At 38.9% G+C, this 24,827-nt stretch overlaps 2 protein-coding genes across 3 annotated transcripts in view; one reads left to right on the forward strand and one right to left on the reverse strand.

Moving 5' to 3' along the window:
* Positions 1-2,560, forward strand: part of ptn (pleiotrophin) — a 65,604-nt gene extending 63,044 nt beyond the window's left edge. The window contains exon 5 of the mRNA XM_028451238.1: positions 1,800-2,560. Coding sequence (XP_028307039.1) covers positions 1,800-1,855 — 56 coding nt within the window. The 3' untranslated portion in view covers positions 1,856-2,560. The remainder of the gene's footprint in view (positions 1-1,799) is intronic.
* An 11,822-nt stretch (positions 2,561-14,382) lies between these two features.
* Positions 14,383-24,827, reverse strand: part of chrm2a (cholinergic receptor, muscarinic 2a) — a 91,359-nt gene continuing 80,914 nt past the window's right edge. For both annotated transcript variants that reach the window (XM_028449960.1, XM_028449961.1), the window contains exon 3: positions 14,383-16,020. In XM_028449960.1, the coding sequence (XP_028305761.1) occupies positions 14,471-15,979 (1,509 nt within the window). In that variant the 5' untranslated portion in view covers positions 15,980-16,020 and the 3' untranslated portion in view covers positions 14,383-14,470. The remainder of the gene's footprint in view (positions 16,021-24,827) is intronic.

Here is a 24,827-nt window from a genome sequence, read left to right on the forward strand (position 1 = left end):
ACACACACACACAGTACCTTGGCGTGTTGACACCTGAACAAACAGCTAGCCAGAAGCTAACGGTCTCACTGCCGCAGGTTTGTTGTGCTCTCCACACACCGTGGCTTCTGTCATGGCTGCCAGGTACAAGTTCAGTGTTACAGGAAGTTGATTAAGTGATCGTTCACAGCGTTTCCTCCAGGCTGCGTTTAAACAGATCCCTGAGGGTGTGTGTGTGTGTGTGTGTGGGGGGGGGGGGGCATACCAAAAGTCCTCAACATTTTCTTAAATCTACATTGTAATGACAAAATACAATATAATAAATACATAAATACGTTGTTATTGTCAATAAGGTTTGAAAATTCATACAAAGACTTAAAAAAATCTGAAATCAGTGGAAACTTGCATTTTAACAATCTGAAAAATCTCATTAAACTTAAAATCTCTCAATCATTGAAACAATGAGAAACATTTCCTCCTGGACATTAAAAACTATAACAGAAAAAACTCAAGGCTTACAGAACAGAAAATAATCATTAAATTACACTTCAATACATTACCTTTTCATTTAAATCCACTTAATTTAATCTCTCTCTCTCTCAAACTTTACTCCTCGTTCTCTTTTCCTCATTTGTGACGAAAACAAAGCTGCATCTTTAATGATCCCGTCACGTGTGAGTAAAATTACTGTAATGACAATAAAGAGCAACTCCTTCGCTTTCAGAAACTGGTGGAATTTCTCACATAGAGCAAAAATATTAGCGGAGTTACGATATTTTAAATTCCCAAAGATGCGCTAAAGGGAATTATTCATTTGTAAAATATCCACGGACAAGATGTGAAAAGAGGACATGTTTGGGTGAACCTGGACGTATGGTCACCCTACTTGTATGGGTTAGGGTGAGCCTAACTTTAACCTTAACCCTAATGTGGTTCAAACCAGCTGAGGATTAAACCCAGACTTATAAGCAGTAATATCTCAAATATAAAAAAAACTCTCAAACTATGAACTCTGAAACATGTTTTTCTTGGAAGCCTTGAATTTTTCTATTAAAGACAGCTGGCAAATGGTGGCCTGGGGGCCACATGCAGCCCACAATAGAATTTTGTGCAGCAATTCAAATAGTGACAAAATGAGAGTAACACACACACAAAAAGACAGAAAATACATTAAAGGACAAACAAAAATACAAAAATATATATAAAAAAAACATAAACAAAACCATATACAAGGAAAAATTACAGAAAAATGCAGGAATATACACAAAAGGACAAGAAAAATGACTTGACAACACAGAAAATGACAGAAAAATACACAGTAAGGCAACAAAATACTCCAAAAACACAGTAAAGCAGGAAGATACACAAAACGTTAACAAAATTACAAAAAAGGACCCCAAAAACGACAAAAAGTGTACTTAATGACTCCCAAAACACACAAAATGACAGAATAATGCACTAAAGGACAACAAAGTACACAAAAATTACTTCAAAACAGGTTAAACAACAACATAAATACACAAAATAATTAAAAATGTATACAAAACAACAGCAAAAATGTGCAAAACAGAAATAAACACTCAAAATGACAACAAAAATGTACAAAACAACAGAAATATACACACAAAATTAGATAAACTCTTTGTTCTTACATGTATTAAAGCTCAGATTGGTAAATTTTCTAAATGCTAACATTAATAATGACAGTGTGGCCCTTGGATCATTCATTTTGCGATAAAAGTCCCCCATCTTTGTTCTATTACAAAGATTATTGCTGGTTTTGATTGTGGGTCCTGTTTTTTTTTTTTTTTTTCCTGCAGATTCAAAGAAGCAAAAGAAGGAAGGAAAGAAGAGAGATCGCACCCAAATGGACTGATGATGACGATGTGGGGCGAAGGATGAAGATGCTGGACTGACATCTTACATGATTTCTTCTTTGTGTATCCCGTAGTTTGACTGTAGGGGGCGACGTAGCGTTGACCAGCGAAAAAAGTGACTTTTAGCGGCAGCGTTGTTTCACTTTGCTTCTTTTAGCTCCTGATGCATGCTGAGAAACCAGATGAATACTCAAGTGCTAGGAATGAATAATCAGACGTGTTTACTAGTGCTCGCACCTAATTTGTTGTTACTTCTAGAATTATTTTTGTACAAACAAATTGCCTAGAATCTGTTTCCACAACTGCATAGCCTTAACCTTCATTTGGAAAACGGCTCCGTGCACCAACTTTAATGAATCTGTTTGTTAAAAGTGAAGCAAAGAAAACTCTTCTAATCTTTACTTAATTAATTTGAAAGGCGTGCAAAGAGAGTGTGGGCTAATTACGCTCCTTTCCTTCCTATCAAACTGTGGCGCATTTACAAAGTGAGCGTAAACAGCAGCTCCTCTCGTCTGGAGGACGCAGGAAAACGCTCTGCTCCTGCTGTAGCTCATCTCACACCCACTGATTACTGCTTTCCATCTCTGCTGCTTGTCAACAAAAACTTTTAAACCCTCACTACTGTAGTTGGAGTTAACATCCGTTTGTTTCCTGGTACATCTCTGAAAATAACAATAAAATGACAAAAAAAAAAAAAAAAAAAACACGATGCTGTTCATGTTGTGCTTTTGGAATAATTAATGCTTGTAGCTAAAAAAAAATGTTACATTTCAAATGATAATAAAACAATTAGTCTAAATCTTACATATTCAAACTACATTTCAAATGTCCTGTTCATGGTAATCGACCAATCGTCAATCTGTCGTCAAAACCTTGCAAGAAATCGCTACACGATAAATTTACACATGAAATGACAGAAGAATACACAAGAATGACTTAAAAAAAACACAACATGACAGGAAGAGGGCAACAAATATACACAAAAATTACCCCAAAAACAACAAAGATGCACTGAATGACCCCCAAAACACACAAAATGACAGAAAAATACTCAAAAAGGCAACAAAATACAATAAAATGACTCCAAAAACATAGAAAATGGCAGGAAGATACACAAAAGGTCAACAAAAATTGCCCCAAAAATGCACTGAATGACTCCCAAAACATACTAAATGACAGAAAAATACACAAATAGGGGCACAAAAATCCCTTGAAAATGCATAAAATGACAGAAAAAGACTCGAAAAGGCAACAAAATACAATAAAATTACTTCAAAAACACACAAAATGCCTGAAGAATACACAAAAGGACAAAAAAGTACACAAACATTACTCCAAAACAGGTAAAATGACAACAACTAGTCTCTCTTTATTCTGACAACCTAATTGTACAAAACAACAAAAATATACACATGAAATGACAACAAAATGACACAAACTCTTTGAATTGTAATCGTAATAAATTATGAAGCCAAATACATTTTTGGGGGGTGCATTCTTGTGGGAACACGCCCCACAGTTTGAGACCCAAAGGCCTATATGGTGTACACGTGCTTGGTTCTGGGCTGAGGAGAGAAATTCCTCTTCAAAAGTGTCCAATAACTGGAAAAAGTCACTGCAATTGTCGCTACAGGTCTGATGATAAATAAACACTGAAAAAAAGCTTTCTTTACTTAAGGTCAAACCAGCATTAATGAGGCTAAAGAATACAAACACATTTCAAATCTTTTATTTGAGCTTCATTCTGAGGATATGGCACATTGTCACCACATGATACAGTCTTTACTTTACACTCGAGTTCTTTGTCCAGAAAAATAATCAATCGATCAGAAAAAGAAAAGAAAAAGGTGGGAATCAAAACATTTGTTACTGTACAAGAAGGATTTCAAATGTGTTCAGGCGAGGGTAAAAGGACGGGAACATTCAGAAAGAAGCTATCAAACATGTGTTTATGTACATGTTCAAATCCAAGTTTTCACATATTAGCCACAACATTATGACCACCTGTTAGTATTTTACAGTTCAGCCTACGTGGGATGTTTTTTTGTTCTACCTTTCAATTCAATGCATTGTAAAGGTTGGTTTTCGTTTTCAGTTTAAGTTGTGGCTTTTTTTTGTTCGGGTTGACGATGGCTCTGGAATCCAGGCCAATTGCGTGTCTTTGGGAGTCCAAAGATCTGACACTTGAATAACTCTCCCCGATTGGCCGAAACTTCTTTTAGCAGATCTGGCACAGGTTGGCAATAATCTGTTTGGAAATTAATTTAACTTAACTTGGACTTTTCCAATTGACTCGAATCATGGACCGAAGAGATTACCAGGTGAGTGGTCATAATGATATGGCTCTGCATTATCATATAGCTATATACAATACAAATAAAAGACTGTAGGTTACTTTTCCTATTGCAAGAGAAGCCACAAGCCACAAGTGGGAGTACACTGTGAACACCTACGAAGCAAATCAAAGAGTTAAACACTGCGATGTACGTTAAACACTTGCAGCAGGCTACGCATTTTTCTTTATTACTTAACAATTAGTGAAAAAAATTCCAACGCATGTGTGTCGCGGGACCCCAAACACACACACACACACACACAAAGATCGCCTTCACTGTCTGGTAAGCTAGCAGACGTAAGCTAGCAGACGAAGCAGCTTCATAAATACAGTCAAAACCAAACAGGCTCCAAGTTCTTTTCCACTTTATTCAACTCTCTGGATGCGAGAGTCACGCTTTGAATCCTCCAAATGTTTGGATTCAGGCTAAATTCTGTAATGCACAGATAGGTAAACCTTCTTCCTATACAGGTATACTCTCTCTTCATCCAATATATTCATATTCATAGACTTTAAATAGCATTTTCAAAGCAAAAATAACAGAAGCTGTACACAAATCATACTCTGAGGTTTAATACATTTCCACTTTTTTTTTTTTTTTTTTTTACACAAATATAACAAGCCAATTTACAAAATGTGCTAAAAAAAACTGTAGGATGTTATGTGTATCCACATGTATCCCCGACGTATCTGTTTCAGAGTCTTTGGAAGCGTGGCAATATCCTTAATCGCCCCGAACGGAGTGAAGACGGAGAAACTTCCCTGATGTATCCTGTGTGGTGATGAAGAAGCCATTTAAGAAAAGGAATAAAAGAGCAGACGGCGAGGCCCACACACGCTCTAATGACAACATAACCACCACCACACACACACTTTGTGAACACACACTCAGTGGATGGAGTTGGGTAATCAACCGAAGCTGCCCGCTGTGCCTGCATGATAATATTGACGCCGGTCTCTGCGGTTAGTTTTTCATAATGCGTTTGAGCCATCGAGACGATGGTTTTCGGATTGTTCAGTCAACACTTTCATTGCCTCCGCAATCACAGAGTGGCCATCCGTGGGTCGCAAACGACAGTAACAGGAGCTCAGAGCAGAGGAAAGAAGGATCGATAGCGCTTGAGGCAAGCCTCGGAAAAACTCAAAAGTTGACGCTGAAAGAGCAATTTGTTTTTCACACTCTGCGTAAGGCACTTATAATTGCTCCTTACAATCAGGCGATATTTGTCCGCTTTCTTTTAGAGCGAGGGGGGAAATTGCATCCTAACATGCACGCTCACCATCCGTTTAGTTTCCCTCTTAGCAGTGACTGCAATGCTAAGCAGAACCCTCAGATTTATCGTGTCATTACTGCCCCTTAGACGGAGCGGATAGCCCTTTGACAAAAGTCGTGAGAACAGAGCCCAGCTAGCTCCGACGGCAACATCCCGATCAGACGATGACAGTGGAGATGGAGTTTGTTTTGCTGATATGACACGGATGAGCACCAGGATATGGACGGCAGTGTACTCCCATTTATTGGATCCATAAAATGATGATGTTATGAGGGACAATAGAGTCTGTTTGCAAACCATAAGCGTGACAATAAAAGAGCAGGGGAAGGTTAAACAGGTCCACATCACACTGTGTTTACACAAGGCGCCGGCAGCAGCTTTTCGTCTGGAACCAAAGATTCTCGGAGGGAAACTGTTGGCTGACCCCAACGTGGTCCATTAGATAAAGACTCTTCAAAGTTTGGCTTTGCTTGGAAACAGAATCTGATTTTTCAATCTTTAGTTTGTGTAACTTCATCTTTCCTCCTTGTAGTTTGTAATATGTAAATACAGAAATCTCTCCTGGTCAGTTCTAGTCAGACTGCCCTAAGCAGGCCAGATACCACAGCTACCAGCAACATACAGTACAAAACACAGACTGGTCTGTTCCCCAAACCCTTAAAACCAATAACACTTTACTTGAAGTTTTATACATTAGGCTGACATTATATGACATGACAACTATAATTAGCATGAATGTTGTCATTAAGTGTCATTCATTACCCTAAACCCAAACCCTAATCTTACTAGATCCCTCCACCTAACCCAAAAATGTCAGCATACAGTATCTCCAAAAGTGTCATAATTTAGCGAAACATGTCATAATTTAGCAATCAACACTTAATGACAGCCGTCATGACACCTTATTCCTGCTAATGACAGCGTAAAGTCAGCCTTATGTATAAAACTTCAAAATAATGAGTGACCATAAACTCTGTGTCCGCATCTGACCAGCTACCCTAAAGCTTGACTCCGTCTCAATCATCAAAACCGCCACAACAGTTTGTTTTTTAAGGGCTGGACTCGCTTAAATATTTTCATTGACATGATTGTGAAGATGCTGGTCAATCACGATCACATTAGGGCCAGCTGTTCCGCATCAGCACATAATGATGGTTATATGCGACACATTCAGAAAACCTAAGACTTGGAGTGTAAATCCTTTAATGGAATGGGACTCCCTTCTGAGAAAGACACTCAGGGGGGAGTTCTGTTAAGTTTACACACTCCAGTACAGTAGGTGGCGATATGTCACCTACTTGGTTATTGGTTGCAACATGCCAATAACCAAGAAAGAAGTAGGGCGTTTCTTCCAGTTGCTACAGACTCCACCTCTACTACGCTGCCATTGCTAACAGTGTATACTTTGTCACCGTGTTGAGGCTACAACTGTTGCATCCTTAGGACTACTTTAGGTTTAACAAGAGAACTCAGAGATCACAAACATCTGCCAAGTTTAGAGCTGCAAAGTCACCAGCAGGTGGTACTGTAGAACCAGCCAAACATCCACATTATGCTCCAGAACTTGTTCTGGACACTGTATCTACATTATAGATATATAACTAGTTATAGTTATAACTTGCTCTTCCTTATGACATAGTCCATTAGTTCACAAATTTCATTTGAATTCGTTCAGAACTTTTTAAGATATCCTGATGGACGGAGACAAACGCCGGTGAAAACATTCAAACAGTTTATGTATCAAATCCATTCAGCTTTCTTATATGTAGATTATAATCTCTGTAATCCGGTTTTAGCTGCTATTTAGTGTTAGCACAACAAAGCATTCTCGTTGTAAGCCTTCAAACCGTTTCACCATTAGCTAAAATGTACCGTGCATTAGTTGGATCTAGATGCTTTTCTACTTTTGCTCCAGGGGGCGATAAATCACCATTATCACCTTTTACTCAATGGCCAAGTTAAAAGTGGAACGGAGAGCCCTAGGTGTGCGTTCTAGTCCTGAGGCACTTACTGTCCCTCTGCTATCGCTCACACAACAGCTTAGCAAAGAGTGATCACATGTTATCAGTACTGGGATGTGTGATGGATGTTGAACAGACTTGGCTCAGATAAGAGTGGAACATCTCAGGTCCAGCGGTAGGGCTTAATGTGGAACGAGAACAGACTCCTGATTGTATGAGTTACAGTATGTTGCTACAAAGAGTGACCCAACACTACTGGACTTTTCTTTAGTTTTATGACAAAGTTTACATTCAATACTCACCAAAACAACATTGTGGATTAATAATCAGAAAAACAGACCTATGTGTTGCTGTAGTTTCAATGGTGATTTAAAGTCTTGATAGTTTGTTATATACTAGATTTAATGTAGAAAGGTCAAAGCTAGACTTGAATTGAATAAAACAGACCAACCAAAGACTGGGTCAGATTAAAAGTAATGCTGATAGTAGTTGAAAGTCTAACTTTTCTTTCTTTTTCCACAGAAAGTTAATTTTCAACAGTTGTATGACACAAATCCAGATTGTCGGCAGAACAACTGAATCATGACCCCATATCTTGATATTATTCACCATTCTGTTCCCATTTGATTAACTCTTACTCATTTTTAGGAATTGAATTATTTATTGCCTTGAATTAAAGTCATGGACCATCCTCTGACTGCCTTTAAGGGTTAATGGTGCTCGATAAGTATGTCATATATCTTTTACGTTGACAGATTAATAAAAGTCTTATGGATGGATACACAGAAGGAAACCACGGTTGTCGATGGGAGTTCAACATGAATTGTGCTATTTCTAGCTCTCAAAGAGCAAAGAGTGACCCAACACTGGACTTTTCTATAGTTTTATGTCAAATTTTGGATTCAATACTCACCAAAACTAGATTGTGCCTTAATAATCTCAAAAACTTTGTCATTAAAACTGTAGTTTCAATGGTGAATTATGAATAATGTTGTTTTTAATGCAGAAAGGTCAAAGCCAGACTTGAATTGAGTAAGACAGATTAAAGGAAATGCCTCGGTTTGATTCAGTTTGACTTGATTCCACAACAGAAATCAGAGTTTAGCCAAGCTGATTGAGTAAAGAGCTTTAGAGCAAGAATAACTTTTTTTTTTTTTTCCCCACATCAAGTCAATTTTCAACCGTTTTCTGACATGAATCCAGACCTTCAGCAGAACAACTGAACTTTGGCTCTATACATTGATATTCTCCATTTTGTTCCCATTTGAATAACTTATTATATTATAGGAATTGAATTATTTATTGCAAAGAATTGAAGTCATGGACCATCCTCTAATTGTCTTTAAACCTCCTATCATTACTAACGCATTTTACACTTGGGGTCAATCTGCTACTCTTGCCTCGGGCACCGAATGACCTGAAGCCAGCTCTGATCTCATGGATGGATACACAGAAGGAAACCACAAGTTTAAAATGAGTTGTGCTATTTCTACCATGTGCCCAGCAGCTGATTATTGGCTGTTTCAAGTCTTTTCAGGTTCTTTTGGTTGCAATCCAATTCATTTCAAGGCCCAGGTTTGCTTTCACTCATATATATATATATATCCACGTGTGATATTTACATTGCATTCATGACCCTAACAGAGCTTGCAGACCATAACAGGATTAGGCTTGAGTGGCGCACTAAGTGAGGCGTGAAATGTACGGTCTTTAATCTGACGTGTAGGTGTTCCACGTGGGGTTTGTAATCTGATCAGCCTGTCCCAGATCTCTCTTTAAGGAAAAAAACGCCTGGAGGAGACGCTCTTTCCACGCAGAGCATCGCCTACTGGCTGCCACGGCAAACTCCTGCATATTCATCACACCAGCCTGTGTGAGGGCACGCCAGTGTAACAGAGAGAAAAGTGTGACAGGCTGAGAGGATTGGATGCAAAGGCAGCCGACAAAACACCAAGGATATGTTGGACGATGTGTATGTAAACCTATAAACAACACAAACGATGGTTAATGTTTGATGTCATTTTAGAAAAGACAAAAGGCCTTGTTTCAATCCAATGGAGACCAAACATCTTGATAAAGCGTGGGAAAAGTGGTAACTTATGACTTCCTGTCTGCGTCTGTACAGAAATCCATTCATTCACATTTTGCTGAATCAGGAGCATAACAACCTGTTAGTTAAATCAGTTTAGTATTATGTGTGCCATTGTACATAGTCATCTTAAGGATTTAAATATTTGTTTTAATCAGAAATAAAAATGGGTTAAAATTGAACAACATTGGTGGAAAAGGTGGTGACATGGGGTTTTGAGAAAGAGGTAAAAAGTGTCAATATTAGAACAATGAGTTTAAACTGGGAAATAATGGGCATGACAAATCATGAATGATGTTAAACTGGCTAAAATGAGCATGAAATATGGTGAAAAGAGGTTAAAAGTGACAATTATGGGTCAACATTTGTGATATTAGTGGTGGAAAGGGTTAGTGCTGAAAATGTCTTGAACTTTGAAGGAGAAGTGTCAGATATGGAAGTAATGTAGCAAAAACGCATTAAAAAGAGCAAAAATATGGCAAGAAAAAGTGATGAAAATAGGTTCAAATATGGAAAGTTTGGTGCAGTTGCAGAAAAAGGGTAAAAATATCCAAAAATGGGCTCAAATTGTTAAAAAAATATTCACAGTTCCTTGAAGGCATCAGGCGACCCCCCTCCCAAGGTTGAGAACCACTGACAGATTTATGGATACACTCCTGGGAATCAGCCTCCTGCAGGAAAAGCATTCATTAAAACTCATCAATAGGAAGAAAAATCCTGGGGTTTTTTTTTGCACAAAAAAATAAATTAATATTGTGGCCTTGTTAGATTTAGTTACATTTGTGACAAATTTCTTTGAAATTATTGTCATTTGTGGAAAAAAAACCCAATTAGTGATGATTATTTCTGCAAACATGAAACGATGAGGCTCCTCATATTGTCATATTCTATCACTGTAAAGAGAAAAATCCTAATTAGATGAAAAACCTTAAATGAAACCTTTAAAGGCTTTTTTTCTTGCCAGATATTTCTTCTTACAGTTAGATTTTGTGTAGGAGTATTTGGCTAAGATACTTTTTCTTGTTTTTAAACATATCGGTAAGCCAATTTTCCTGTTCTGTTGGCAGATAGTTTAACTTATTTTAGGTCATACATTCCATTATTATTATTTTTTGTTTTTAAAAGAGATTGTATTTGAAGAAACTGATATATCTACAACTGAAATGTCAAACTCATTTTAGTTCAGGGGCCAAACACCAATCAGTTAGAATTCAAGCGGGCAAAAAAATGTCGGTTTGAAAAAGAGTAAATGCAACATTCTTTCAACAATTAAGAATGACGTACGCCATCATGTGATATAAGAACTGGAAAACTGAGCTCTGCAAATATTGTGGATTTGAACTGAATTGTTGTATTTGGAAGGGCTGAGATACGTATCTACAACTGAATTAGTTGTTAATTTACAAAATGTTTCATGTTTTTCTATCATTTCTACTTTCTGGAGCAGGCCACATTTGATGCTCTAAAGCAGCGTTTCTCAAATTGTTTGAGAATATTTTACCCATAATTCTGTGAAAAACAACTATAGATCATAATGATGGAATGAATAAGTGATAACACACATTTTAAAGAATCTCCTTTTGTAAATAAGTGAATGAAACAGTATTTAGTGCCTCAATAGATTTATTTCTATAGTTTTTATGAATTCCCACCTGGCGTGGAACCAAAACTGACTATTTTCAGTTTATGTTCTAATCAAAATCATTTCTATTATCATTTTGTTGTTGTTTGTCTGTTCTTTTTATTATTCAGTAGATTTTTCTCTTACTTTGTGTGTTTTTGTTGTAGGTATTACTTGAATCATTCTCTCTCAGTGTGTGTGTGTGTTTTGGTGTCATTTTGTACGTTTCTCTGTTATTTTTGTGTATTTTGTAGTGATCTTGTGTATTTTTCTCTCATTCAGTGTGTCTTTGTTGTAGTTTTGTGTGTTCCTGGTAATAGTAAGTATTATTCTGTGTGTGTGTGTTTTTGGTGTCATTTTGTCTATTGTTTTGTTGTTTGTCTGTTTTTTTTTTTTTAGCATATTTTTCTCTTAATTTGTGTGATCTTGTAGTGGTTTTGTGAGTTGCTGGTAATATTTAGTATTATTATCATTTTTAACTAAAAATAAACTTGATACATTTCTAATACTTGTATTTGTTAATTTTCCTCTCTCTCTTTCTCAAGTACCCCCAGTAGTGTCATCGCGTACCCTAAACACTGCTCTAAACGGATGGATTTGTATTTTAAAAAGGAACAGTAAGTTTAAACTGGCAAATAATGGGCATGGCAAGTCATGAATGTGGTTAAACTGGCAAAAATAAGCATGAAATGTGGTGAAAAGAGGTTTAAAGTGTTAATAATGGGTGAACGCATGTAACATTAGGTGGAAAAATGGTAGAAAGGGTTCATAAGGGGCGTAATCGACTAGTTGTGATTTATTCACGCATCGTTACAACTCCTTTGAACCAGGATGTGATTGTGAACGACGAGTTAAGAAAGTTTTGATGCCAAACTAAAGTTTTAAAACTGAAAACGAGGAGTTTGACTCACAGTCAGACACAGAAGTAGCCCTTTTATAAATCACAAGGCCGTGACCCGTGATCAGAAGTAAACTCCACTCTTGGAGCGCACGCACACACGTCAGCATTTGAACCCTCACACACACACACACGCTCACACACACGCTCACACACACACGCTCACACTCACCCTCACACTACACACTCAGATCAATGCAGTAATCAGCAGTTTCAATGATGCCTCCCACGCTTTGCACACACAGCTCTGAGCTCCCACCACCTGTTCTACCACAAACCGCAAACATAAATATCTTAATAGCTGCTATAAAATAAACATCTGACATCCTGTCAGCAGTGAAAGCTGGAGCGTGTCGCTGTGTGCGCACACACACACGGCGAATCAAAGCGTGCGACTGAACAATTGAACAATCAAGTGTGCGTGTTGCGTCTTTTGTGTCTCCTGCGCGAGGAGCTGTGTTGTTTGACGTTTGATGTTGTCAGCCATGTTTGAACATATGCTGAGCAATACACCACGGGTTGGAAGCAGTTGTTGCGTTTAATCCACAATTTCAGCTAAAATGTGAAAACCAGTTGATTGTTTTAAAAAGAGAACCAGAGCAGAACGTTAATCAAACAACACATCACATGGAAATAAATCACATTTAGTTTTTAAAAGTAGAAAATAAATTACCTCAAAGTTTGATGAAGAGAGTTTTTTCTGTTGTTCAAATTCTAGGTTTACAGGGTTAGCTCGTTTAGCTTTAAGCTAATAGTTGTTTCGGGATAGTCTTCAGCCCGCTCAGCATTTACTGTATATTTGCTATGCTAATACGGGCTAACCCTTGTTAGATCAGTTTTCCAGATCAATGATTTTACAAAGATCGATAACCATTGACCTCTGAATGAGTTTCTGTCCACTGTGTAGATCAGGGCTGTCAAACATTTTAGTTCAAGGGGCAAATACAGACTACGATGGGTGGGAAAATCAGCAATTTCACATTATTCTGGCCTATAAATACATTTAAAGTAATGAAAGTTACAGACAAAATCCAGATTGAAATTTTCCTCGAGTTTGTGACCAATTTTTATTAAAAATGGGAACATTTTGTGGAATAATTTTGAAAATTTCCGGATTTTGGAAAAGAGAAAGATTTCTTCAAAAACCACAAAAATTGGTTAAAAACGGACATAAAAATTGTTTCAAAGTGTCAATATTAGCTCTAAAAGACACATAAATGGCGGGAGGTGGGTTCGGGTAATGTAATTTAAAAAGTAGGAACAATTAGTTAAACTGGCAAATAATGGGCATGACAAATTGGGAATGTGGTTAAATGAGTTAAAATGACAAAAATAAGCATGAAATACGGTGAAAAGAAGTTAAACATGACAATAATGGGTCAACGTACATGACATTAGGTGGAAAAGTGGTGGAAAACGTTTATAAGTCCTGAAAATGTCTTGAAAGTGGAAAAAAGTGCAGAAAAGGCATTAAAATTTGATGGTGAAGTGTCATAAATGGCAGTAATGTATAAATGCATTAAAAGGAGCAAAAATATGGCAAGAAAAAGTAATGAAAATAGGTTCAAATAAGGTGAGTTTGGTGTAGTTGCAGAAAAAGGGTAAAAATATCCAAAAATGGGCTAAAATTGTTCAAAAAATATTCTTAGTTTCTTGAAGGCATTGGGCGACCCCCCCCAGTGTGGGGTCCTGACCCCAAAAATGAGAACCTGTGCTCTAAAGGGCCAGATCTGGTCCCCGGACCTCGAGTTTTACACGTGGTGTAAATGACCGAAGTCTCTCGCGTTGTTAAAAAAAAACCGATAATAGCAATTTTACACATTTCACAGATAGATAGCAGGCAGGCGTGGGTGACACACACACACACACACACACACACACACACACACACACACATACACGCACACACACGTACAGACACACACAAACGCACACAGAGATATATACAGATATCTACAGGAATCATCACTGAACTCCAGCTTTGTGAGGTTCAGTCAGCCCTATTTTCCCGTGGTGAAGTTGTCTTGTGTGTTTTTCTCCCTCTGCTCTTTATCTCTTATCGTTTGTTCTGGTCTTTATTTATCTGATGTACACGCCTCCGTTTCTGCTAGCATGCAACTTTCCACATCACTGAACCTTCTCTTGTTGTGTTCTTCTGTAAAACACGTCTCAAAAGCAACTGGCCTCAGTTGAAATAGTGTAAAGTGCTACAACCGGGTTTGGTTGAGAAATTGGAAAACTCATGATAAAACCGCAGAAGAAAAAAAGAAAGAAAGAAAGAAAGAAAGAGATTTCAAAGCACACACTCAAAGTCTCCTCTCTCTCTCTCTCTCTCTCGCACACACACAAACATTGATGGATGACACATACACACACCCACACACGCATGCGACACATATCTCAGTGCTGCTGCTTCCCCGCGGCTCTGCGTTTACTTTATCTGGCTGACCGACTGTTTTTGTACTGGCACAGAAGCAGGTGCTTGAAAGTCTTCTTGAAGGTGACGTTGCACAGGGCGTAGCAGGCCGGGTTGATGGTGCTGTTGATGTAGCACAGCCAGTATCCGATAGTCCACACCGTGTTGGGGATGCAGCTGGAGCAGAAGGTGTTGATCAGCACCATCACATTATAAGGAGTCCACGTGGCTACGAAGGCCACCAGGATGGCCATGATGGTGCGCGTGACCTTCTTCTCCCGCGATGGCGCCGCTTTCTTTTTCTTGTTCGGCGGTTGCTTAGTCATCTTCACGATTTTCCGCGTCACGTGGTTCTGCCGCTCCGAGGACGGGACGATCTCGACCGTGGCGTTGGACGGGGTGTAGCAGTCACCCTTGGGGGATTTAGTCTTGATCTTGATGCAGGTGAGTTTGGAGCCACCTGCTTTGGCGCGCTGACGCGTGACGGACTGGCTCGTCTCTGTGACCGAGTTGGCCGTGGACGGCGCGGGTTCCTCGTCCTTCTGGTTGGAGGCGGCCACGCTGCCAGAGGTGGAATCATTGGAACTCTCCTTCTCCTCTCCAGGAGCACAGTTCTCCCTGGTGGGCTCGTCGCCCTCAGTCTCACCCTCAGCTGTGGTGGAGGACGGCCCCTTGCCGTTTTGCAGCTTGCCATCGTGCTGGTTGGCTCCGCCGTCGTCTATGCTCTGACTTTGCCCCGCATCCTCCCCTGGCATGTTATTGTTGTTGGGTTTCTTGGGCGAGCTGTTCCTCTTCTGGCCAGGCGACAGAGCCTCCGGGTTGACTCCCGACGGCTTGCGGTTCTCCTTCTTCACCCGGCTTTTGCTGGCCCTGGAGATCTGCCAGTACAGCTGAATCATGATGATGACGGGCAGGTAGAAAGCGGCGATGGCTGTGCCAAAAGTGACGGCGGCGTTGGAAAAGAACTGTATGTAGCATTCCTTCTCAGGCACCGTCCGTCCACCCACGATGAACTGCCAGAAGAGAATCGCCGGAGCCCAGAGGATGAAGGAAAGCACCCAGGCGGCGGCGATCATCATCCCCGCCATCTTGGTTGTCCTTTTGACAGGGTAGCTCAGGGGCTTGGTGACGCAGAAGTATCTGTCAAAGCTAATGATGAGAAGATTCATGACAGACGCGTTGCTGACGACGTAGTCCAAGGCTAGCCACAAGTCGCACACCACGGGCCCCAGAGGCCAGTAGCCCATCACTATGTAGACCGTGTACAAGTTCATAGAACACAGTCCAATAATGAGGTCGGCACACGCCAGGCTGAAGAGGAAGTAGTTGTTGACAGTCTGTAGGTTTCTGTTGACTTTGATGGAAAGCATGACCAGGATGTTCCCGATTACCGTGACCAGACTGAGAGATCCGGCCACCAGCACGATGAACACCACCTCCACCGTCTTGTAGGCGCTCTCGCTCTCCTCCTCCTTGTTGGTGTCATTGCCTTCAGAGGCGTTCCAGTACGTGAAATTGAACACATCCATGGCATTTGGTCTTTTGTTGCCGCCGCCTACTCAGATGGATCCTACGAGAGAACAAAAAAACAACAGAGGGGAGGATGAGTGAGTGCAGTGCAAACGAGGACTGAGACTTTTGAATAACAAAGTGGTTGACGTAACAATGCCTTTCATATTCACATCTAAGGAAATCAGAAAAACATGTGAAGAAAATTAATTTCCAGATAAAAAATTGATCAAACTCATTTATTAATTAATTTGAAGTCCTTAAATCAAGTCTGTAAATAACAATTACAACTATTTGTTGACGTCAAACTTAATTCCGACGCTGGATTATGTTCAGCACACGATGAAGAAGCAGGATTTAAATGAGGAAGACGTGCAGGATATTCATTACCAAACTAATTGGTGTCCGGCTTTAATTATCTTTGTTATTTGGAGGATCTGCTTTCAAACACACAATGAAGTAACGCACACTTCACAACAATTCATGGCTGCTAAATGCTACTATGTTTCGCACACGAGTCATTTTTGTTATTTTAGTTGTTCTTTTGTATGTTTCTCTGTCATTTTGTGTGTTTTTGTTGTAATATTGTATGTTTTTTTGTGCATATTTGTTGTTTTTGGTCTTTGGAGTCATTTGTGATCACATTACTCCTGTATTAGCCTCTCTGCATTGGCTTCCCATAAAATATAGAATAGAATTCAAGATTCTTCTTCTCACTTATAAAGCCCTAAATGGACAGGCACCAGTCTATCTCAAGGAGCTTGTAGTGCCATACAATCCCCCCAGAACACTACGCTCTCAAAATGCTGGACTACTCATTGTTCCATTCATCTCTAAAAGTAGTATAGGAGGAAGAGCTTTCAGTTATCAGGCCCCACTTCTCTGGAACCATCTACCAACCACGGTTCGGGGGGCAGACACCCTCTCTACCTTTAAGGTTAGGCTCAAAACATTCCTCTTTGATAAAGCTTTTAGTTAGGAACCAGCTCATAGCTCATAATTAAGATGCAATAGGCATAGACTGCCGGGGGGGGGGGGGGTCTGGCATGCTCGGTTGGAGAGAGGTTGGAGAGGGCGTTAAGAGAGAGGTCATTTAGGTTAGAGAGGGACCGGAGAGGGTCCCATTCCTCTTTCAAACACTCCCTCTATGTCTGCTTACTCCCTTGTGTGTTTGCTCCTGTACTCCTTCTGGCTTTTGTCTTGCAGGTCCGTGGGATCCTTAGTGTGGAGCTACAGAGTCTCAACAACTCTGTCTCCACCCTTTCCTCTGCACACACCCAACACAGCATAACGTGGATGGCTGTTCATCATAGGAATGGGATCCACACAAGGTTCCTGCTGCTTAACAGAAGGTTTTCCTTGCCGCCATGATGAATTCATGTTGGGTGTGGGATACATATGTATGTGTATATACGTATATATGCATATGTGTGTATCCATAAAATGAAGAGTCCGTCCTTAAGACTGCTCTACTGTAAAGTGCCTTGAGATACCATTGGTTATGATTTGGCGCTATACAAATAAAGATTGATTGATTGATTGATTGATTGTGCATTTTTCTGTCATTTAACGTGTTTTTGGAGTCATTTTTGTGTTTTTTGTTGTCCTTTTGGATGGATGTCATTGTGTGTTTTTTTGACTAGTTTAGAGCATATTTGATGTTGTTTTTGGTCTTTTGAAGTCATTTGTGTATTTTTTTGTTCTTTTTTGTATTTTTCTGTCATATTGTATGTTTTTGGAGTCATTTTGTCCATATTTGTCATTGTTTTTGGTCGATTGGAGTCATTTATGTACCTTTTTGTTGTCCTTTTTTGTATTTTTCTTGTCCTTTTGTTAATCCTCTCGTTTGTTTTTCTGTCATTTGGTATGTTTTTGGAGTCATTTGTGTATTTTTCGTTCTCTTTTTTGTATTTTTCCATCATTTCGGAGTCTTTTTGGTTGTTTTTATGTATGTTTTTCTGTCAGCTTGTGTATTTCTGTTCATATTTTATGTATTTCTGAGTTGCTGTACTTTAATGTACAGTTCCTGTCTGAGCTATAGTGTTATTCAGCTCTATAGTTTTCTATAGAAACAATAACCACATGAGCTACAAACAACTTCACAGGAATAACTTTTGCATTTATGCACTATACCTGTGTTTGTCACTTACAGTATTTGTCTTTTTCATGCAAAGTGCTCATAATTCCTCCATCAGCTCTTTTTTCTCTATGACTGAAACCTTTTCGACAACATAATGTCTAATGTTTTAAATCACAGGCTTTTCATCTCTTCTTTGTATTCTGTTAGTATTTTATCATCATTTACTGTATATTCCTGCATGTATTAAAAGCATAATCATATGCCACCTGTAGGTGTTCAATGAAAACCTAAGGAGATATCGACAGAATCCAAGCTGACATTTGATCTTCAAAGGTCTGAGAAATCCTTTTGATGTGTGAGTGACCGACTTTAACCACGTCGCAAACCTTTGATTCCCCAACATCAAGAGTAATTTTGTCCGATCTTAAGCCTGGTCACGACTCTCATTGATCCAGAGACACATTGTCCCTTTGTTTAAAACCTGATTAAATCCAAGTGTTTTTTCCTGTTGATCGTGAGAACGACTCAAACCCTGCTGAGCTGCACTTACTGCGTTTGATAAACATTGAAAAGTGGAAATGTGAGTGAGGATCAGGAAGTGCAGAAGATTGGAAAACATGTCAGAACTTAGTTTATGTCATAGTTTGTGGATCCTGCACAAAAATATGGGCTAATCAAAAGTAATTCTGTGTGAGTCCTTTGATGTATTTCTTTGTAGTTTTTTGGTAATTTTTTTTACATTTTTTGGAGTCATTTTGTTTATTTATTTGTAATTTTATGTATTGTCTTGTTAATTTGTCGTTTTCTGTATTTTTGGAGTCATTTTGTGAATTTATTTTGTCCTTTTGTTTATTTTTCTGTAATATTGTATTATTTCATCTGTTTAATGTTTTTTTTTTTATATCTTTTGTCTTTTTTCTTCTTAAGTATTTTAAGTCATTTATTATTATTTATTTATTTTAAGTTTTTTTTAATCATTTTGACAGTTTTTATCGTCATATTGTGTATGTTTTTTTGAGGCCTTTTGCATAACCTTTGTCATTTTGTATATTTTTCATTATCATTTTATGTTTGTTTTTTTTCATCATTTAGTTTTTTCTTGGCATTATTTTGTCTGTTTTGGAGTCTCTTTTGTGATTATTTGGGGTCTTTTTGGATGTTTTTAGTCATTTTGTGCATGTACTCTACAGCTGCTCTCTCCTGAACTAAATTCAAGTTTCTTTTTTAATAATGGCTCTAAACTTGCAGCCAATGATCCAACAGTAAAGTTATGAATTCAACATAAAAAGTGTCCCATTAGCAGAACAACACATTGAATAAAGCCAATAACCACTTGTCTATGATACTGGTATTTTGTCCGTTGAGCCGAACAGCGCCAGCAGCAGTTACTGGTTAACATTCACTTATCGGCGCCACCAGAAAGCCCTCGTCACTGCATTAGCAATGGAGCTAAGCTGCGCTAATCCCCATAAAATGTTTAAGTCGGCTGATTTACATTGGGAAACATTGGCGACACCAATGGGACACACTGGTGGATTAGACGAGTGGAGTGGATCTGGGTAGACGGTCATAGGAGGCGGGGCTTCTTGGTCCCCCCCCCTAAATCTGACACAGCACAGACCAGACTACAGCACCTGGGGACCAGAAAATCCATTTTCAGCTCCAAGTGACTAAAGGCCACAGTTTAAAAAACACACACACAAGCTGGTATCACCATCTGACACAGGTTAGAGCAGTGGTTCCCAACCTTTTATGGGTCCTGACCCCATATTGATATAACGGGCCACATGACACATGACAATTCAAAGCAATATTCAATTGTTGTTCAACCCTTAGTGGCATTTTACAACTAAATACACAAAATTCAAATACTTTCACTGAAATGTGAAGAGTGGGACTGGGATTAATAAACAGCACTACTTAATACCAAATACACATATTCAGATGCTTTGAAAGGTGGAGAATCAACAGAGATATTTAGACTCAGTGTGCGTCAGGTTTTTGTCGTCGTAGGTTCAAAATGCATCTTGGGAAACTTGGTAGTAAAGTAAACTGATCACCAGTTCAGCTAATACACCATCAGCTAAACCAGTTTTTGCACCAGATATTTTCACATTTGAATACAGTCATAATAATCTGAAATAACACTTTAAAATAGGGATGCACCGAAATGAAAATTTGAAGCCGAAGCTGAATAAAATATAAACGCTTGGCCGTTTTTCATTATTTTTTTAAATAGTGCATAAATAACCTAGAACGCATTTTTAGACATTTTTTTTTTTTTAAAGTAAATGTTTATTGAATATTCTGACATTTTTTAAATATTCCAGTAGCCTTTGCTTTTCATAAAAAGCACAACAAAGTTTTTCATTTATATTATATTATCAAAAAAAACAACACATGCATTCCAAAAAAAAGCTAAAATGCATTAAAGGGGAGGTATGATGAAAAAAATCCCTCTATAATGGTTTTACGACAGTGATAAACATTCTTTAGTCTCATTCAGGAACAAAGTGTAAAAAGTTATGTTTCCTCCCTCCCTTGTTATTCCATATTTTGTAAAAAATCAGCTTTAAACAGGACAGTTGAATTTTACCCACGTTGGCAGGTGACGTCACCTAACACGCCTCCTAGAATGTGAGCTCCTCCCTCTCCAACTATCTAACAGCTAAAACAAACACTGCTGTTTAATATAGAATATACATTATATTTATTGCAATATATGTAAATACAAACTGCACTATTTTTTCTGCTGCTGATCGTGTTGAGAGTCACTGCTTGGAGCCACGGAGCCATTGGTTACACACATCAGCTGTTAGCACTCCGTGCTAATGCTACACCAGTCTATGCAGAGACCCGGTGTAGTGTAAGGAGAAAACTATGGGGATGTTTACGGATTCGTGGCTCACAGCGCTAACAACGGACTTGGTTGTGGAATTTAACGGCTTTCAACTTTTATGCAGTGATGGACGACGGAGAGCGGTAAGGAGAGAGTCTGGCTGTGTTTGTGTGTGGAAAGGAGGAGCTGCTGCTGCTGCTGGTTCTGCAGCAACACGCACACACTTTTCCGAATCTACAGTAAATCACTGCACGTTGTTTGATTGCATCATTGCATCAGACGCTACTATTCGGCCTTGCTTTTAACTCACTAAACCGAAGGCCGAATGTGGCTTTTTTGCAATATTTGGGCAAAAATATATTTGGTGGTCAAATATGGTAAATGGTAAATGGACTTGATTTTATATAGCGCTTTATCACCACACTGAAGCAGTCTCAAAGCGCTTTACATATCAGCTCATTCACCCAATCACTCTCACATTCACACACCAGTGGGACAGGACTGCCATGCAAGGCGCTAGTCGACCACTGGGAGCAACTTAGGGTTCAGTGTCTTGCCCAAGGACACTTCGACACATAGTCAGGTACTGGGATCGAACCCCCAACCTCTCGATCAGAAGATGACGCACTACCACCTGAGCCACGGTCGCCCATATTCGGTGCATCCCTTTAAAAACACAATTCAGTCGGAGCTCTGCGTAAATTTTTAGTCACAGGATAACATGATGACGACTCCACCCATTACACGTAGTCAGATTTTTTCGGTGGATTTGTCCGTTTGTCATTTTCTAGACATTTAATCACGTGTTTACCAGTGAAAAATTGTGACTAAATGTGAGATATTATCCCATAATATGCACATAAGGAATTTCTGTGTCATGTTCAGGCTTGATTTTAAATAAAGACAAAATAATATTAATTAAAAAAATGCAATCACTTAAAATCAGCTGCTCTACTGATGCCGTTGCCGTGGCAACCACCGTGTGAAGTAGCTTCTCAATCTTGTATTCTATCTTCAAGCTGGAGCAAAAACATTATTCATTGCCTTGGAGTCGGGTCACAGTGTGGTTGCACTCGATGGTCTCCCCAGGATCCTGGCTCCGCCCCCCTCCCCCCCTCTTCATCTCTGAGCAGTGACCCCAGGCACATCCCGGGGCACCTACCCCCTGCGTTCACTCATTCCAAGCATTTCCACCGCTCGCCCTCTCCACAGGAGCGTAGCGGGGCGAGGCCTGGCGTTTACTCCTCATTTCCACACGAGCATGACTGGAATGTAGAAGCTATCAATGCTACGGTAGAGCTGGTCCACAGGGGGTGAACATCCACAACCACAGTCACACACGGCCATGACAAACAGTAAGAAAAACCATTTTCTCCCCGTGTTTGTCTGCTTTCTGTTGAGTTACGATGAATAAATACAAGCGTTTAAATATAACACAGTCTTCTTGAACTCCAAACCTGTGCCTTTGTGCTTTATTTGAATATTCTATGTAATTTTGTGTTTTTTTCTTGTGGTTTTATGTGTTTTCGAGTCTTTTTGGTTATTTATTTGTCATTTTGTGTATTTTTATGCCACTTTGTTTTTTGGAGTCCTTTTGTGTATTTGTCATTTTGTATATTTTTTTCTATCATTTTGTGTGTTTTTGGAGTCATTTTGTGTAATTGTTTGGTACTTTTAGTTTTTGGCATCATTTTGTGTGTTCTGGAGCCTCATATATATATTTTTGTGGGTAATTTTGTCTATTTTTCTGCCATTTTGTATGTTTCTAGTCTCATTTTGTCTATTTCTTATTGTCACAAAATGAACACAAATCTTTGGCAAAAAAGGTTTTGCAGGAAATGAAAACCAGCAGTGAATGTTGGTGATCTCAACGTAACTAAAAAACCAAATCGTGAACAAGGAGACATTTTACTTGTTTGTATTCATTTCCTGCAGCTCGTCCTTTTTCCTTCTCTAACGCTGTCAGACTGACTTAAACATCCTGACAGATGCCTGCAGAGATGCTGTGGAAATATTCCTTTGTAGGAATGATGAAAGTCATTCAACTATTCGACGTCAGACGCCGTTCCTCAGCCATACACGGGTAATCCTGAGGCTTCCCTCGTCTAAAAATGAAGCCTAATCCACAGAGAAAAACTCCTGTGGAAGCTGAAGTGGCTTCCGACCAAAACCGATGAGTCTATGAGGAATTCTCACGAGGGATTGAGGTCAAAACAATTTGTACAGGTCTTGAATGAACAGCGGTAGACCCTGAAGCTACAGACACCTTTGGGAGAAGAAAGACCACGACTGTCTTTTCATGCATGAGTATAAAAGAGCCACAAGATGAAGTTTAACGACACCGTCTTTTTTACTCGCTGTATGTTTAGGATAAAAACATTTATGATTGTGATAATATTTTTAAATCTCTGGTCGCGTTGTAAATGTCATGCTAACGTAGTACTCATAATAAGTCTGTAGTGCATTCACATTAGATAGTATGAAAAGATTGAGTATGTGAGAAATACCCGGATGTATACTATATGGGGACATTTTTAGGTATACACAATGTGCACACTAGTCATACTCAAATGTCCCATGATGCATTGTGAGCAGAATGTAAAATCATCCTGGGACCAGCTTCAAGCTAAAAATCTAACATCCTCTCTTCAAAATAAAAGCATCTCTTCTTGTCTTCAATTCATTTTTTAACGCATTTGTAAATAGGGCTCTTGTTCAGAAGGTAACAGGAAGTTTTGTATGTTTTGGCCCTTAAAAGGCACAAAATGACTCGAAAAACAGGCAAAGTGACAGAAAAATACACAAAGAGGACAACAAAAATACACCAGATTACTACAAATAATTGAAAAACATACAAAACAACAACAATAAGCAAAAATGACTCTATAAACACACTAAACCATGAAAACACAAAATGCTCAAAAATGACATTAAAAATGTACAAAAATGACACATAAAACTGCAAAATGACTACAAAAAGAAAACAAACAAAACAAAACTAGTTATTTAAAAACACAAAGAATCACTACAAATAAATTGTAGACGAATATAGAAGACAACAAAACATTTAAAAATGACTCAGAAAACACACAAAATAGCACAAAAGTACAGGGAAAGAGCAAAAATAGACAAAAAGCAAAAATATATAAAATGACTATAAAAAATACAAAATTACAGAAAAATACACAAAAAACCCAAAATACTCCCAAAACATAGGTCACTACAAATTACTGAAAAACCAACAACACAAAATGCCTCCAAAAAACACATAAAATGACACATAACACACAAAACAACAAAAATACACAGAATGACAGAATACAGATACAAAACCATGAGAATAATACGCAAAATGACTCCAAAAACAAACAAAATGCAGAAAAAAACCAACAAAAATGACACAAAAACAGATGAAAACTCTCATTATTATTTCCTCTGCACAAACTAAAGACCACCTGGTTGTTTATTGCTCGACTCTTGGGCCAAACAAAGCATTAAACTAACAGCATGTTTTTGCACGTACGTTTGAGTGAAACCACAATTGAAGGCTTTCCTGCTCCTCGTTCTCCTGCGTGAGGTCAAACTTTCCAATTAAAGCTGAGAAGCAGCTCTTTAAATGCGTCTCGTCTTCATCTTCACCTGGTGCTGGTTTGACTCCTCAGACACAGGCAGAGGTTCTGAGCGTCTGCTAAGGTCACGGCGGTTTGCAGCCCCTCCGACTCGCCAACACTGTGACTCGCTAATTGAGTATTAAAATCTGTGGGATTGCTTGACCGTGGCCTTTCATTAAAAGTTAGAACTGAAGCACTTTGCATGAGAGGATGCAATTACCAGGAAATAAAGGCTTTTTCTTTGCAGGTGTGACAAAACCTCTCATGTCGGAGTCGCTGGTGTCGAGTGGACATAAAACAGGAAGCGCTAATGGAGACTTAATGAGGAGAAGACGACA

Source organism: Gouania willdenowi, chromosome 6, assembly GCF_900634775.1.
Source record: "Gouania willdenowi chromosome 6, fGouWil2.1, whole genome shotgun sequence".
NCBI classification, from domain to species: Eukaryota; Metazoa; Chordata; class Actinopteri; order Blenniiformes; family Gobiesocidae; genus Gouania; species Gouania willdenowi.